Genomic DNA, 17,444 nt, shown 5'->3' with positions numbered 1-17,444 from the left:
ACAAATCAAAAATTTGCCAATCACTACCCATCATCTGCCAATCATTACTGCCAATCCTTTGCCAATCATCAAATTTTGTTTTTCTCTAATTTCGGGGCCAAAACACTAACCTCATCACACAGTCTACTCACTAATGCCTCTCGGTGCGCCAATTCCTGTCCAAAGCCCGGCTTCGTAAAGCCGAGCAATGAATGCGGGTTGTTTGGTGCCAGCGGCTGGATACGTCCCGCATTCGGTGCAGGGAAGGAGGTTTACCCGGGCCGAGATCCCACGCACCATCTCGGCGTGGAGCCATCCAATGTCCCGATCTCGACCTGCCGGCATGTCTCAACAAAACGTGGTCGCCATGACGACCCTTCCTATCCAGCTGCCCGCTCCACCTAGTGGAGCCTGGACGCGGCCGTTCCAAGCGAGGCCCAGCGTGGATCGCGCACGGCGGTCCTTTCGAACCCGCCGTGGCTCGGATCCCCGCTGGTGCTCGCGGCACGCGAAGCCCGGCACGCACCGAGGGCCCGCTTCGGCTAAAAGTCGACCTAACCGCTAACCCGTTTAACGTCGATGCTTCACCTGCATGCTTACACCCCGCAGCCCGTTCCTTGCTCACACATCCAGCCGTCTCCATGCTCCTCGTACCTTTCCTTACACACCCAGGTACACTCATTCCACTCACAGCCTTGGTCACACACCTGACCACCGAACACTTTGGCACACATTCGTTGGTCGCACACCTCACCAACACACCTCTTCGCGCCCCTTCCTCGGTCACCTCCTCTGTGACAATCACAGGTGTGCCCTCACTCGCACACCCAACCACGTGCCTCACTACCAATTCCAGCGTGCATTCCCACTCACGCTCTACCATTCCAGGTGTGCATCCTCGCTCACCTGTCACAACCAACTCACGCTCCGTGTCACTCCTACTACTCTCACCTCCACTCTTGACAGCGCACTCACCCTTACTCCCGACAGCGCACTCTTTCCTCATGCACCTGTCCGTTACACACCTTTCTCGCGCACACTCTCCCGTCACACCCTCTGTAACACTCACCACACCGCGCTTCCATGTGCTCCCTCGAACACGCGCTACGACCGACTCACTCTCGCCAGCACCCTCACTCCTTGGCACGCACTTTTTCCTCACACACCCCAGAGTCGGACTTTCTCGCATACCTCCTTTTTCGCACACCAGACCTGTCGCACACTTCACCAACGGCCTCTCACGAACACCCGGGTCCATCTCGACCCCCAAGCTTCTTAAATCACCTGGCGCATCATACGCACGACCATATTGGTCACCACTTACACCGGGTCCTCTTCCTCTTCGCTTCTCCTCCATCACCTGCGAATCCCTCATCCGGTTAATGAGCACATCGTCACGATCCTAACACAGACTTCGGACCAATTCTTTTATCTCCTCTTTTATCTCTTTCTTATCCCCTCTCCGTCGCTTCTTAATTTCGCTCATCCCTTCTTCCACTTCTTCTAATTTCTGCTTCACCTCTTTTATTCCCCGGTACGTCTCCTCAAGCTCGTCCTCCAAGGCTACCTTGACCGTTTCCATGTGCGTCCTCACCTGCCGGTCCTTCGTCTCCATTACCTCTATCACCTCGTCCAACCTCGTTGTCAATCCCTCACGTACCATCTGACATTCCCTCTTCGTCGCTACCAAGTCATTTTTTAGGTCATTTTGTGTCGCTTTTAACCCTCCTATTACCGCAGTGTTCCTTTGTACCTGCTCCACTAACTCCGTCTGTCCCACCGTCAGCTGCTCCACCTCCTGCGTCAGGTCCTCTATGCTCCCTTGTAACTTTACAGTCCCCTTTCTCACCTCCTTCTCCATGTGCTCCTTACAGTGCCTCACCTCCTCGCGCACTCCTCCGACCTCCTCACTCACCCCTCTTCTGATCTCTTCTCCCATCACTTGCATCTCCTGCCCAGATGCCACCCTCATCTGCTCCATTTCCTCCCTGTGAGCATCCAGTTTGGTTTCTACCCCCATTCTGACCCCCTCTATCTGCTGCCCCATTTGTTTAACTTCCCTTTCCGCTTGGTCCCTCATGTCCCTCAATTTGCCTTCCCTACTGTTTTCTAACCCCTCTAACCCCTTTTGCATCCCTTCCATTTGATTCTCCTGGGCAGCCATTCTATTTTCTACCCCCGTTAACCCCTCCTGTATTTCCCCTAATCTATTGTCTAATTTCCCAAATTTCTTGTCTAATCCCTTAAAATTATTGTCTAACCCCTCACCGGTACCCCTCGCTTCGTCCCTCATTACCCCCATTTGGTTTCCCATTACCCCCATTTGGCCCTCTAATCGCTCACTATCAGCCCTCAATTCGTCCCTCATTACCCCCATTTGGTTTCCCATTACCCCCATTTGGCCCTCCAATCGCTCACTCTGAGCATCCATCCGGTTCCCCATTTGTTCCATAAGGGCCCTCATTTGCAGGAGGAAAAGGTTCGAATCCACCAGCGGCGCTACCACGGTCGCGGGCGTGGTCGCCGTGGCCATGTGCGAGGCGCCATTTCGTGCGTCTGCTACCCTCACTGCTTCGCTCTCCTCATGTCCCTCAATTTGGTCCTGGATCGACCCTGCCTCACTCTCTTCTACCGGAACCCAACCGTCTTGGTCTGCCATAGCGCGACTTTCAAAATTCGGGTTTTTTTTTTTTTTTGTAAAACACAATCAAATTTCGCCGTTATAATTTCGAGCGCGTGAAACGCGCTCCGGATCGAATTCCACTTCCCGACACCAAAATGTTACCCTAATGGTACAATTGGTGTTCCAAAATTTGGGCCTAACTGAATTTAGTCCCAGGTCCGAATCCCACTTCCCGACACCAAATGTTACAGACGCGGTTGTGGATGTTGGTTTACCGAGCGGTTTGGTATGACTGCGTCTGCACAGTTTACCCGATTATACTCGAACGTTGGCCGAGTCGCGCTACGCTAAATCAATTGAGGAAAGGACACAACGGCTGGGTTAAAATGACACGACACCAGGGGTACAGTTCTCAAGACCTCCGGAGGAGGTTATAATATTTCGGAGCGTTAGATTACAAGGACGAGAGAGACAGCATAGGAAGGTAGGCACTTAAATACGGTCTTATAGTAGCCCCGACAGACGACAGATAAACGGGACAAGACTGACTCACACCGGGATTGATGGCAAGGAAGGGCAGGTAGTCGAGGCTCAAGGTGCACCTTGGCTCAGGGGCAGAATCGACCCGGTCCGGTCCAGAGATGCGGGAGGTCTCTCAGCGCTCGGAGGTGGCGACTGGTTCTCTTTTCTTCAAGCTCGGGGCGCATCTGACGTCACATCCGGTAAGTGGCTGCGTATATCCAGCGGGGAGTGACACGCCCTCGGCTCGTTAGCTCCGCCCCAGATCGAATCGGCCCGTTGCTTCTCATTGGGTGCGGGGGGTTACCGGGCTCCGCCCTTGACGAGGGGCCGACAGTCAGCCCCTTCGTGGTAACCCCGTCGGCGCACATGGGCACTGGCGGCTAACCGAGCCGGAGTGAGGACGCACACTCCCCGCGCGCTGTTGTTGTAGTTGTTGTTGTTGTTGTTGTTTCATGGGGAAGATGGGAGGAGGTATGGGGAGGTCCTAAACTCACTACTGGTGCCATACAATCACATTCTGGTGCAACGAAGAGTCAGAATTAATGGAAACGAGTCCTTAACTGACATAGACTAAGAATAACTAGCAAGATGTCCGAAAGTTGTCTACGTGAGATGCGGTGGACCTGGGCACGACATTTAATGGGGGAAAAAGGGGAAGGTCGGTTCTACAGAGTGTTGTTTACAGACAATGGGACTAGGGAATGGGGGATTGGGGATAGTTGGGGAGTATTGGGGAAATAGGGGAATATTTACAAGCGGATATGGAGGCCAAATCCCATATCCGCAACAATATGATGAATATAAAAGAATGATACACAGAATCTCTTTTACGTATATACGAATGATGACGATAAAAGAATGATATGCAGAATCTCTTTTACGTATATATACGTATGATGACTATAAAAAACCACCTTTAGACGTATGATGACTATAAAAGAATGATATTCAGAATCTCTTTTACGTCTATACATATGATGACTATAAAAGAATGATATTCAGAATCTCTTTTACGTCTATACATATGATGAATTTAAAAGAATGATATACAGAATCTCTTTTACGTATATACGTAGGATGAATATAAAAGAATGATATTCAGAATCTCTTTTACGTATATACGTATGATGAATATAAAAGAATGATATGCAGATTCTCTTTTACGTCTATACGTATGATGAATATAAAAGAATGATATACAGAATCTCTTTTACGTATATACGTAGGATGAATATAAAAGAATGATATTCAGATTCTCTTTTACGTCTATACATATGATGACTATAAAAGAATGATATTCAGAATCTCTTTTACGTCTATACATATGATGAATATAAAAGAATGATATTCAGAATCTCTTTTACGTCTATACATATGATGACTATAAAAGAATGATATTCAGAATCTCTTTTACGTCTATACGTATGATGACTATAAAAGAATGATATTCAGAATCTCTTTTACGTCTATACATATGATGACTATAAAAAACCACCTTTAGACGTATGATGACTATAAAAGAATGATATTCAGAATCTCTTTTACGTCTATACATATGATGACTATAAAAGAATGATATTCAGAATCTCTTTAACGTCTATACATATGATGAATATAAAAGAATGATATACAGAATCTCTTTTACGTATATACGTAGGATGAATATAAAAGAATGATATTCAGATTCTCTTTTACGTCTATACATATGATGACTATAAAAGAATGATATTCAGAATCTCTTTTACGTCTATACATATGATGAATATAAAAGAATGATATTCAGAATCTCTTTTACGTCTATACATATGATGACTATAAAAGAATGATATTCAGAATCTCTTTTACGTCTATACGTATGATGACTATAAAAGAATGATATTCAGAATCTCTTTTACGTCTATACATATGATGACTATAAAAGAATTATATTCAGAATCTCTTTTACGTCTATACGTATGATGACTATAAAAAACCACCTTTAGACGTATGATGACTATAAAAGAATGATATTCAGAATCTCTTTTACGTCTATACATATGATGACTATAAAAGAATGATATTCAGAATCTCTTTTACGTATATACGTAGGATGAATATAAAAGAATGATATTCAGATTCTCTTTTACGTATATACGTATGATGAATATAAAAGAATGATATGCAGATTCTCTTTTACGTCTATACGTATGATGAATATAAAAGAATGATATTCAGATTCTCTTTTACGTCTATACGTATGATGAATATAAAAGAATGATACACAGAATCTCTTTTACGTATATACGTAGGATGAATATAAAAGAATGATATTCAGATTCTCTTTTACGTATATACGTATGATGAATATAAAAGAATGATATGCAGATTCTCTTTTACGTCTATACGTATGATGAATATAAAAGAATGATATTCAGATTCTCTTTTACGTCTATACGTATGATGAATATAAAAGAATGATACACAGAATCTCTTTTACGTATATACGTAGGATGAATATAAAAGAATGATATTCAGATTCTCTTTTACGTATATACGTATGATGAATATAAAAGAATGATATGCAGATTCTCTTTTACGTCTATACGTATGATGAATATAAAAGAATGATATTCAGATTCTCTTTTACGTCTATACGTATGATGAATATAAAAGAATGATACACAGAATCTCTTTTACGTATATACGTAGGATGAATATAAAAGAATGATATTCAGATTCTCTTTTACGTATATACGTATGATGAATATAAAAGAATGATATTCAGATTCTCTTTTACGTATATACGTATGATGAATATAAAAGAATGATATTGAGATTCTCTTTTACGTATATACGTATTGTTACAGACGTGGCTTGGATGTTATTTACCGAGCGGTTTTATGGTATGACCACGTCTGCACAAGTTACCCGATTGTGCCCGAACGTTGACTAATCGCGCTATGCTAGACCAATGAAGGAAAAAGAAGACACCCGGCTGGATCACAATAACACAATACGACACCAGGGGTTCAGTTCTCAAGACCTCCGGAGGAGGTTATATTAAGGCGGAAGGTTAGATTACAGGGACAAGAGGGAAACATAGGAAGGTGGGCACTTAAACACACTTATATTAACCCCAACAGACGACAAATAAACGGGACAAGGCTCACTCACACGGGGTTTGATGGCAAGGAAATCGGGTAGCGATCGCTCCAGGTGCACCTGGGCTCAGGGCAGGATCACGTACGGTCCAGTTTAAGAGATGCGGTGGAGGTATTGCAGCGCTCGAGGGGTGGCGACTTCTCTCTCCAGGCTGGGGGCGCATCTCTCGTCACATCCGGCGCGTGGCCGCGTATATCCGGCGGGGAGTGACACGCCCTCGGCTCGTTAGCTCCGCCTCGTGGAATCGGCACGTTGCTTCTCATTGGGTGCGTGGGGGGGGTTACTGGCTCCGCCCCTGACGAGGAGCTGACAGCCAGCCCCTTCGGGGTAACGCCGTGGAGCGCATGGTCATGGCGGGTAACCGAGCCGGTGTGAGGACGCACACTCCCCGCCCCTCTGTTGTTGTAGTCGTAGTGGTAGTTGTAATTGTTGTTGTAGTTGTTGTTTGGGGAAGAAGATGGGAGGAGGTATGGGAAAGGTCCTAAACTCACTACTGATGCCATATAATCACATTCTGGTGCAACGAAGAGTCATAATTAATGGAAACGAGGCCTTAACTGACATAGATTAAGAATAACTAGGAAGATGTCCGAAAGTTGTCTACGTGTGGTGCGGTGGACCTGGGCACGACATTTAATGGGGGAATAAGGGGAAGGTCGGCTCTACTGATTGTTATTTACATGCAATGGGACTAGGGAATGGGGGATCGGGGAAAGTTGGGGAGTATTGGAGAAAATAGGGGAATATTTACAAGCGGATATGGAGGCCAAATTCCATATTCGCAACAGTATGATGAATATAAAAGAATGATATTCAGATTCTCTTTTACGTACAGTATATACGTATGATGAATATAAAAGAATGATATGCAGCGCACGGCCTTGCTTGTTTGTTCCCCAGAACATACTCACTGAGCGCCTTGAGCAGTCCATCATCTACGAGAAAGGTGTTGCTAAAACCGTCATCCTGGATTATATAATCAACAATGAGGACACAAATGAAACAAAAAGTAAAAGGTACCAAACGCAATTTTAATTACACCTGTACTGCTCAAACAAAGCTAAGGGTGAACCTTATTTTCAACAGGTCATTTGCTGTACATTCTTGTCGTATCAAAGTTTGCGTAACTTGAGTCGCATATTTGGTAGATTCTTCAGGTCTTCATGGATTGGAAGCTCTGGGTTGGCTTTGATACAGTCAAACTCTCTCACAATTGTTGCCTTCCAACGCACATCAGGGACTGGGATGTTAGACAGGACTGCTGAACAACAGCATACTTCTGAAGAGTACACAAGAACAAGTAATAATTATGGATGCCAGACTGCCAGACTGTGTCAAAAGCTCGAGATATGTCAAGAGAGACGGCCCTGATGTCATGTCTGGTATTGAGGGCCTCCATCCATTGTTGGGTGAGTGGAAGCAGCATGTCCAAGATGGAGTGACCAGGTCTGAAACCAAATTGATGATCTGAGATGAGGTCATTGGAGAAAAGGAATATGATATTATGTCGACTGCGATGATGGATGCCGGATTTTTTTTCATCTTGCTTTTCCATCCCCGAATCCTGACCTCTGCCTCAAATTTCCATGTGGAGTTTGTTGTCCACACACCAAGATTAAATCGTCCTTTGCAATGTTGAATTGTTGATGTGCAGCGGTATTAAGGATTTTTAAAAAAACTTTTTTTTACAGTACTAGGAAGCTGAAGTTTGGGCACGTGGTTTGGCAAAAACTGTATGTTTAGATTAATCGGTTAATTGATTAATTACTCGATTATTATCAATTTATTAAGCACTTATTAGTCCCCTACCGGTGTACACCGGAGGGGACTATAGGTTTGCACGCCGTCCGTCCGTCAGTCCGTCAGTCCGTCAGTCCATCACGCAAAGAACAGTTTTCCGGACTTTTTTTCTAAACTCTTAAAGCTAATGATTTCAAACTTGGCACATGGTTTCCTCATGATAAGTTACAGATCAAGTTCGAGCTTCACGACGTTTCGCTTATTTTTAACAAAGTTATGGCACTTTGAACTTCGGGAATTCTGATAATTCTGATGATCCTTAACTCAGTGCCATTTTAAGTTTTAATTTCCTTTAAAAACCAATTTCTCTGCAATAATAGGGCCGATTGAGATCAAATTTTCACCATATGAGGGACTCGGTCTGTGGAATATTTTAATGGTAATTATAACGTCACAGGTCACGTGGTTCGGCCGCCATATTGTTTTTCGTGAAAACACGAAAACCCCTTTTTCTCTGCAACGGCTGAACAGATCGAGGCCAATCTTTGCAGGCCGAATCACATACCCATGACGAACAAAAAAGTCAGCGAGCATGACGTCATGCATCACATGGTTTCAGAGTTATGACGTTTTTAAGCATGAAGCTTTAAAACCGAGCTCCTCCCTCATTTTTGATCCAATCGAGAGGAAACTTCACAGATCTGTTCAGCACGTCAGTCTACTAAAATGTCCTTTTGGAATTGGCGATAGGTCACGTGGTTTGGCAGATATCGTTAATTAAACGAGAATGTTTAAAAAAATGGACATCTCTTGTTTATTCGAGAGTTCTCCTCAAGCCGCACCGCGCGCCCTCAGCCTCGTCTCACCAACGTCAAAAGCGCGACACAGCGCGCACTTTCGGGAGGGGCGGAGCCAAGCCGAGCAACATATATAGACACATCGATCATTGATCGTGAACCGGAAAATATAATAAATTACTGATATTTAGCGACTCGAAAGGTTCTTTATCAACAACTTATTTTCTCGTGCTTCTGCTGACCTGTCTGCATGGTGTATAAATCGAAGTCCCGAGTGTGAATCACAGGTGAGCCCGTCCTGAGGTAATTAGCGATTGGGAACGATTCAGAACCTGTGGGTAAATAACCCTTTGGTAATTTCCCCAACAGTTTTCCGGACGACAGACTGCCGGGAGGGGACATGTGTTGCAGCGCAATACTCACAATGCTTGTTTATTTTCTTTGTCATCTGGGCAATATCTCAGGCACTTTTTGAGTTAAGAACTGATATTTGGACATGACAATGACTAAGTGATTTGGCTGTCAAGGGTACTTTTTGATTTATTGATTAATCAATGAATCGATTAATTATTTAATTATTCAATGGATGAAGTTTTTTTTTTTAACTTACAGATTCGGATGAAACGGTGATGGTTAATGTATGCTATTAGCCAATTGAGCAATGAATTATTTTGCGATTATTATTTATTTATTTTCATTATTAATCATTTATTTATTTTCTTTCTCATCTGGACCATATCAGCACCTTTTAAGCTAGGAAGCTAATATGTGGACACGACAGTGATCAAGTGATTTGGCTATAAAGGATATTTTAAAATTACTGATTAATCAATTAATTGATTAATTATTTAATGTTTCGATTAATTACTTAATTAATTTTTTCGATTAATTAATTTTCAAAGTTACAGCTTCAGATGAAACATTGGTGGTTTAGGTGTGCTATTTGCCAACTGATTAAGAAATTAATTATTTTGCCATTATTATTTCTTTTAATTATGCAATTAATCAATCAATTATTGTACGTACACCTCTCCCTCCCAATACCGTCTCTGTGCTGCATGGGGGCATTGCCGGACACCTAAGGCACCCGAGCAGGGTGGTGCACTGGAGGATATGTTATTTATTTTTGGGCATTGGGGTGGTGTACTTTGAATGTACCTGTACTTGTTGTTTTTCTATCACAGGACGTTTTCTGTTTCTCTTTCACCTGTACTACTCGATGAATTCAACGAACTTGCATCAGAAGTGTTTGGAGGAAGTGCAGAGAACAGGGTTTATGGAGATTTCAAACTACACATCCCAGGTCAAACCGAAGAGCCCGTGGTGTTTTTACACGTCATTCGACGTGCCTCGTCTCCGCCATGAGTGTAAACGTTCACAAATGATAACCATGAGTGTAAACGTTCACAAATGATAAACTCGAGTTTAAACGTTCACAAATGATAACCATGAGTGTAAACGTTCACAAATGATAACCATGAGTGTAAACGTTCACAAATGATAACCATGAGTGTAAACGTTCACAAATGATAAACTCGAGTGTAAACGTTCACAAATGATAACCATGAGTGTAAACGTTCACAAATGATAACCATGAGTGTAAACGTTCACAAATGATAACCATGTGTGTAAACGTTCACAAATGATGACAAAGTAAGAATGTATGTTAATCGACTCATGTTATTAACTACAGTTTATGCATCTCAAATGAGAACACCATATATAACGTCTTATTAAATAAATATACATGTACATATGGTCCTATCTCTGATTCTTTATACATATGTGGTGGTGGTGGTGGTGGTGGTGGTGGTACGAATCGAGGAATTTAAAATGACAAAAGGAAGCATGATGGGAGAGCGAGAGAAGGTGCAGAGTGTGCAGGAATTTGGAATAATGGATGAGGGGCTGTATCAGGGTATTATGAGGGTATTATGTATGAGGATGCTACACCATTGTGCATACCTAATAAATGGATCTATCCAAAACAATTCATAGAATGCATCATTGTGCATACCTAATAAATATATATATCCAAAACAATCTTACTATAATTCACCAAATGTCTGTCCGTCTGTCTGTCCGTCCGTTCGAAGGTACCGCAAAAATGGCTGAACCGATCGCATCGATATTTTGGGTGGGTAATCCTGGGATCTCCCGGAGTAAAATAGTAGACTATATTGTTTTCCCAATTTCAACTTTGGCCTCCAGCATTTTCAGGTTTGGACTCCCGCATAACGTTATTTTCCCGGGTGCCGCACAAACGGCTGCACCAATCGCTGCACAGCTGAACTAATCGGCTGCACTGATCGCTGCACAGCTCGGACTCGGTGACCTCGGACAAAGACCTTTTATAAGGACATGGGTTGAATCCCTGCTTAAGAGAATTCCAACCCCATCCCCGCCATCACGGTCGTCTTTCCAACTCACAATCCCACGAGAACGGAAAGGACGACCCAAAACCAATTATCTTCTTTTTGATTCGTATATAAACATCATTAAAAGTAAATAATGACCTCGGCCAAAGTTCAAACGATGTGGGTTTATGCTCTCCATGAGAGAATGCCGCATAGCTATTTGGGCGGTGTATAAGTCAACAGATCGCTGTCTCCATCGATATTGCCAAGGCCGTAACACTTATCGGCTCAAAATCCTTTTAACTGTTGACTTGGTAGTTTTTACAATGAAGGAAACATTAACCATGTTGTTAAAAGTTTATTTTGTGCTTAATTTGTGATTGGAGATATGTTGTTTGGAATGAAAAAAGAGATATCGAGTTCAAGTAAATGACGACATGCCGTGATGGTTTCTACCTTCTGAACGTGAACTTCGCGGATCGCCATATGCAGATTTGCCACGGACCCACGATCGATGTTTCTATACGTGAACGTACCCGTTTGTTTGCGTACGGGTACGTTTTTCATGGAAGTCCTTCACGAACTTGCTGTCCATGGCTGACGTGCGACTGAGGGTGCTACAGGAATGTGGAATTTATTGGTTTCATGCTTTAGCATTCGCCGTATCTGCATTGCCTGTTTGCTTCTGGCCTCCCACCCGTGCGTAGCACGGGTATCTCACTAGTACAGATAATGCACCATTGTGAAATTGTTTGTTTGCTTTGACTACCATTCCCGACTCACTGGTTTGTGAGGAATATTCTTCTTCTTGAAACGTCCAGTTTGGGCTTGCAATGTTCCACGACGAGCTTTTAAATTTGTTTATTTGGAAGTAAATTCCTTTTAAATGAAGTAGAGAAACTCGATTCCTGATGTTTTCTGTGAAATACTCGTCTTTCGGTTCATTTTGAGAATACTTTCACTTGCTGTATTCCAACATGATGTAATGATGCATTTAGAACACAATCACGTGACTCGTGCTTTTACCTGCACCAAAATTAATTCAAGTACAACAAAGAAAACAAAATCAGGACAAAGTCTTGTGAAAGGTGAACTTTTTGTCCATAAGCAAATTCAGTTTAATGTTGATTTAAAAGGGAATCTCATTAATACGCCACGAAAATGGAAACTTGTTTCTTTGTTTATTTATTTTATTTTTCCAATCACACGACCTGGGATGTCTCAGAAGGTTTTGGTGTTTGATTTATTAAAGTGAGTACGTTAAGGATACAGGTGTTGGAATGGCAAAGACACCTACCTGGTATCTGAACGATTGTACATTCAAATGAACGGTAAGAGGCACTATCAACCATTGTATTCCCAATCAATGAACACTTTTTTTATTTTTTGTATACAACATCGAGGCTCATGTAAGAGCTGGGACATTAAACACACATTAGCACATAAAACACAAAAAACATAAACGGACACAAAAAACATCATAAAGGGAGGGGGAGACAAGATGGGGAGAGAGAGAGATGGAAGCACACAATCACAACAGTAGAGAACAGAGACATCGGGAGATCTGTGGGAGGGAGAGCGCTTGGGGGGGGGGGGGGGAGGAGGGGGGGGGGGAAGGTGGGGGAGAAGTGAGGAGGGGTGGGAAGGGGTACATGGTATAAGGGAGGCGAGGGGTGGGAAGGGCTACACGGTATAAGGGAGGAACATCACGATGAAATCGATAATAACTCGAACTGCCACTTTATCAAGGGAGGTGCATTAAGCATCGAGGGAGGGGAATGTCTTGTTCTACAAGAAAAAGAGGAAAAAAAAAAGATTTTCTACAAAGTATGGAGGCCTCCATAGCTTATAGAAAATGCCAAACGATACAAAATAAGGGACATTCAAAAATCTCGTGTGCATGCTGGACTACCCTTGTGTTCTGAGGAGGAACCAAGGAATGCTCGAGAAAAGTTCATATAAATGGTCGCCCTACATCTGGCAAATAAAATACATTTACCTCTTCATGCGAGATGAGATGGAAGGGAAGTGGTGTGAGAATGGTGAAGGGGAGGCAGGGACAGAAATACAAGTTTGTGTGGCAAGGGTGCCCGGAGGGTGTGCATGGTGTTGGTGTCCTGTTTTCTGTGGAGTTTGTAGACAGTGTGGTGAGTGTGACTAGAGTGAGTGATAGGTTGATGATGGTGAAAAGGATGATTGGAAAGCTCTTGGTGAACGTCATCTCGGGATATGCTCCGCAGGTTGGTCAGAGCGATGAAGAGAAGGACAAGTTCTGGTGTGCGATAGAGAAGCTGATGGAAAACGTGAAAGATGAGGATGTTGTTGTGGTAGGAGGAGACCTAAATGGACATGTGGGAAGGAGTATGGATGGTTTTGAGGGAGTTCTTGGGGGTTACGGATATGGTGTGAGAAATGGAGAAGGTGAAAGGATTTTGGAGTTTGCTGATGGAGCTGATTTGTTGATTTGTAATACTCAGTTCCAGAAAGAGGATAATAAGCTTGTTACATACACGTCAGGTGGGTCGACGACAACCGTTGACTACCTGATGGTGCGTAGGCGAGACAGGGGGCACCTCCGGGACACAAAGGTGATCCTGGGGAGGAGGCTGTTTCACAGCACCACTTGGTTGTCTGCGATGTAAGGGTGAAAGGTGCGAGGAGAGCTCGGCGGGTGAAGTCGCAACCGAGAATGAAGGTGTGGAGGTGGAAAGAGGTGACAGTAAGGGAGGCATTAAAAGAGAGGCTGAGTAGGGTAGAGGATGATGTGGTTGAGCTTGACAGTGGTTGGATGTCAATAAAAGATAGTCTGTTGGGAGCCGTTGGTGAGGTGATTAAAAGAGAGGCTGAGTAGGGTAGAGGATGATGTGGTTGAGCTTGACAGTGGTTGGATGTCAATGAAAGATAGTCTGTTGGGAGCCGTTGGTGAGGTATGTTGGTATGGTATGGCGTTGGTATGGTATGGTGAGGATGGACAAAACGACCACCGAGGCACTCGGAAACATGGTGGTGGGATGATGAAGTTGGAAAGAGGATTGACGAGAAGAGGAAGAAGTTCAAGGAGTGGCAGAAGGCGAAGGGTACAGGAGCAGAAAAAGCAGAGCATGAAAGTTATAAGGCAGCCAAGAAGGCTGCAAAGAAAGAGGTAGCAAAGGCGCAGGAGGAATGTAGGAAAATGTTCGGAGAACGCTTGAATTCGGAAGAGGGTCAGAGAGCGGTATGCAGGATTGCAAAGCAGACAGCAAAAGAGAGGTGTGATGTGATGGGGGTGAGTTGCTTGAAGGATGAAGTGGGACAAATCGTTGTGGATGCAGATGGAATTAAAGGAAGATGGAAAAGATATATGGAAATGTTGTTGATTACAGAGAATGAATGGGATGGCAACATGGAGAGTAACCCAGTTTTAGGACCGGCAGAGAAGATAACTGAGTAGGAAGTTGAGGAAGTGATAAAAGCAATGAAGAGTAGAAAAGAGGGAGGGCCGACGGGAGTTGTGGGGGATATGTTGAAGGCAGCAGGAAGTTGGGGTGTGAAGAGAATGACAGAGATCTGTAATCTGGTGGTGAAAGAAGGCCGCATTCCAGTGGATTGGGAACTGAGTACCCTCGTCCCTCTATACAAGGGGAAAGGTGACCCTCTGGAGTGTGGCTCGTACCGAGCGATAAAGTTATTGGAGCATGGAATGAAGGTATTGGAAAGGGTGTTGGAGAGGAGGATAAGGAAGAAGGTGACGATCGACAAAATTCAGTTTGGATTTATGCCAGGAAGAGGAACGACAGACGTGCTCTTTATTGTGAGGCAGTTGCAGGAGAAGTACATGGAGAAGAGGAAGAAGTTGTTTCTTGGGTTTGTTGATCTGGAGAAAGCATTCGATAGGGTTCCACACGAAGTATTGACATGGGCATTGAGGAAGTTAGGAGTGGAGGAATGGTTGATCAGAGTAGTGATGGGAATGTACAAAAGAGCGCGCACAGCTGTAAGGACGAAGGACGGGAACAGTGGTGAGTTTGAGGTGAAGGTGGGAGTGCATCAGGGGTCGGTACTAAGTCCACTACTATTTGTAGCTGTGATGGAGGTGCTGGCTCAGAACGTAAAGGAGGGTTTACCGTGGGAGTTGTTGTATGCAGATGATCTGGTGTTGATTGCGGAAAGTATGGATGGACTGAAGGAAAAGATGAACAAGTGGAAGGAATGTATGGAGACAAAAGGTCTGAAGGTGAATATAGGAAAGACGAAGGTGATGGCAATGGGTAAATCATGTGGTGAGGTGGAAAGAACTGGGAAGTGGCCATGTGCTGTGTGCAGGAAGGGTGTCGGAGTGAACTCCATTCAATGTACAATGTGCGCTGAGTGGGTTCATCAAAAATGTAGTGGTCTGAGAGGGTCATTAACCAGTGTGGCAGCTACATTCAAATGTAAGGTGTGCACAGAGGGAGCTGCAGATGGAGGAAATGTTGAGTTGGATCTTGGAGATGGCGTGAAGCTGGAAGGTGTGAAAACATTTTGCTACCTCGGAGACATGCTGAATGGAGAAGGTGGATCAGACTCGGCAATGGTTGCTGGAGTGAGATGTGCATGAAAGAAGTTTCGGGAACTGAGGGGCATGCTGAAGAGGAGGGGAGTGTCGTTGAAGCTGAAGGGAAAGGTGTATGCTGCATGTGTGAGAAGTGTTACGATTTCTGGGAGCGAGACATGGGTAATGAACGTAGAGCAGCAACGAAGGCTGGAAAGGGTGGAAATGCGAATGGTTCTGTGGATGTGCGGAGTATCGTTGAGAGAGAGGAAGACAAATGATGAATTGTGAAAGATGATGGGAATAGAGCCTGTGATTGATGCTGTGAAGAGGAACAGGTTGAGATGGTTTGGTCATGTGTTGAGGAAGGGTGATAGTGACTGGTTGAGAAGAGTGATGGAAATGAATGTAGAAGGACGTAGAGGACGGGGAAGACCGAGAAAGACTTGGCTAAAGATGGTGGAAGAAGAAATGCGGGCAAGGGGGTTAACAAGGAGAGATGCAGAAAATAGGGCAAAATGGAGAAGATTGTCATGGGGACCGCAAGGCTAACCCCCGCTCTAGCAGGGAAAATGGCCTTAAAATGCATGTTGTTGTTGTTGTTGTACCTCTTCATGCAGGTGTATGAATCAAATTGGCACCTCTTTATATGAACTTTTCTGGAGCCTTCCTTGGTTCCTCCTCAGAACACAAGGGTAGTCCAGCATGCACACCAGAGTTTTTGAATGTCCTTTCTTTTCTCTCTTTTTTGGCATTTTATACAAGCTATGGAATGTCTCTTCTTTTCTGTACTTTGCCACATGGCACATGCCCTTATATAAAGGGGCATTTTCTAAGCCTCTGGCATTTTCCCCAAGAATGATGTTACGGGTGTTCGTGCTCTTTCAGAGATGCTCACGATAACCCGCCTACAACCTGGCTGATCACTCCAGGACTATTTTCAATGCTGATATAAAAGATTACCGATGAAGCAGATGTCACATCTTTCATTCATGTCTTTAATCAATTACGTTTCTTCCACGCAGATTCACTGCAACAAAACAAAATGTACCACTAATGTTACGTGCTCCTCCCCAAACCCCGGTCACGTTGTACCTCCGAGCCCCGAGAGGAGTCACGGCAGAAAGATGTGTTATTCTGTGTGTCAAAGATCAATGGTGAAACCACACCAATTGTTCCCAACAAACAAGTATTGTATTAAGGTCACACAAGAATAACAGCACAAAAACAATAGTAATCAATTGTACAACCAATATATCATTCCTATGATGGTACCATCAGTTTCGTACAATATAACTCACTGTGCTCCAAGTGAGCGAAAATAACATTCCTAATGTCTCTGTCCCAGCTTCAAACCAAAGTCGATCCACGCTCCAATGATCGTCAGAACGATGTTGTATCGAGACCAGAATCCCGCTCGGTTGACAGTCACACCGCCAAAGATGGGCAAAGGTGTCCTCAAGAGGCGACTGGGAAATCACACCTTGGGGTATGGACGTTCAACGGCTCCCAATCGGCGAACCGGAAATTCCTACTCAAAATCCACATTACACACACACACCAGGTTAACGTCTGGATGCGGTGAAAAGGTTGAAGCGAGGTGAAAAGCCTGCAGCGATCCGAAATCGTGCGCGAGGCAAAATGGCCAATGGCCCGTACTCGAGACGTAACGGCACTGCAATGATTCTCTTCGGAATCAACCGCAAAACCTGTCACGCCGGTTTATCTGTCACAGCGATAACAACTCTGTCGCAGGAATCCCTTTCCCAGGAAAC

At 44.1% G+C, this 17,444-nt stretch overlaps 1 protein-coding gene across 3 annotated transcripts in view; it reads left to right on the top strand.

The window, feature by feature from the left end:
* LOC137438525 (glycine N-methyltransferase) overlaps positions 1-10,554 on the top strand; it is a 67,002-nt gene extending 56,448 nt beyond the window's left edge. For all 3 annotated transcript variants that reach the window (XM_078766961.1, XM_068133643.2, XM_078766962.1), the window contains 2 exons: positions 7,166-7,281; positions 9,987-10,554. In XM_078766961.1, the coding sequence (XP_078623087.1) occupies positions 7,166-7,281; positions 9,987-10,167 (297 nt within the window). In that variant the 3' untranslated portion in view covers positions 10,168-10,554. The remainder of the gene's footprint in view (positions 1-7,165; positions 7,282-9,986) is intronic.
* Positions 10,555-17,444: the final 6,890 nt, after the last annotated feature.

The sequence above is a fragment of the Myxine glutinosa genome, chromosome 13 (assembly GCF_964187855.1).
Source record: "Myxine glutinosa chromosome 13, kmMyxGlut1.1, whole genome shotgun sequence".
Taxonomy (NCBI): Eukaryota; Metazoa; Chordata; class Myxini; order Myxiniformes; family Myxinidae; genus Myxine; species Myxine glutinosa.
Note: the sequence above shows the minus strand (reverse complement) of the source record. Positions and strands in the feature narration are given on the sequence as shown.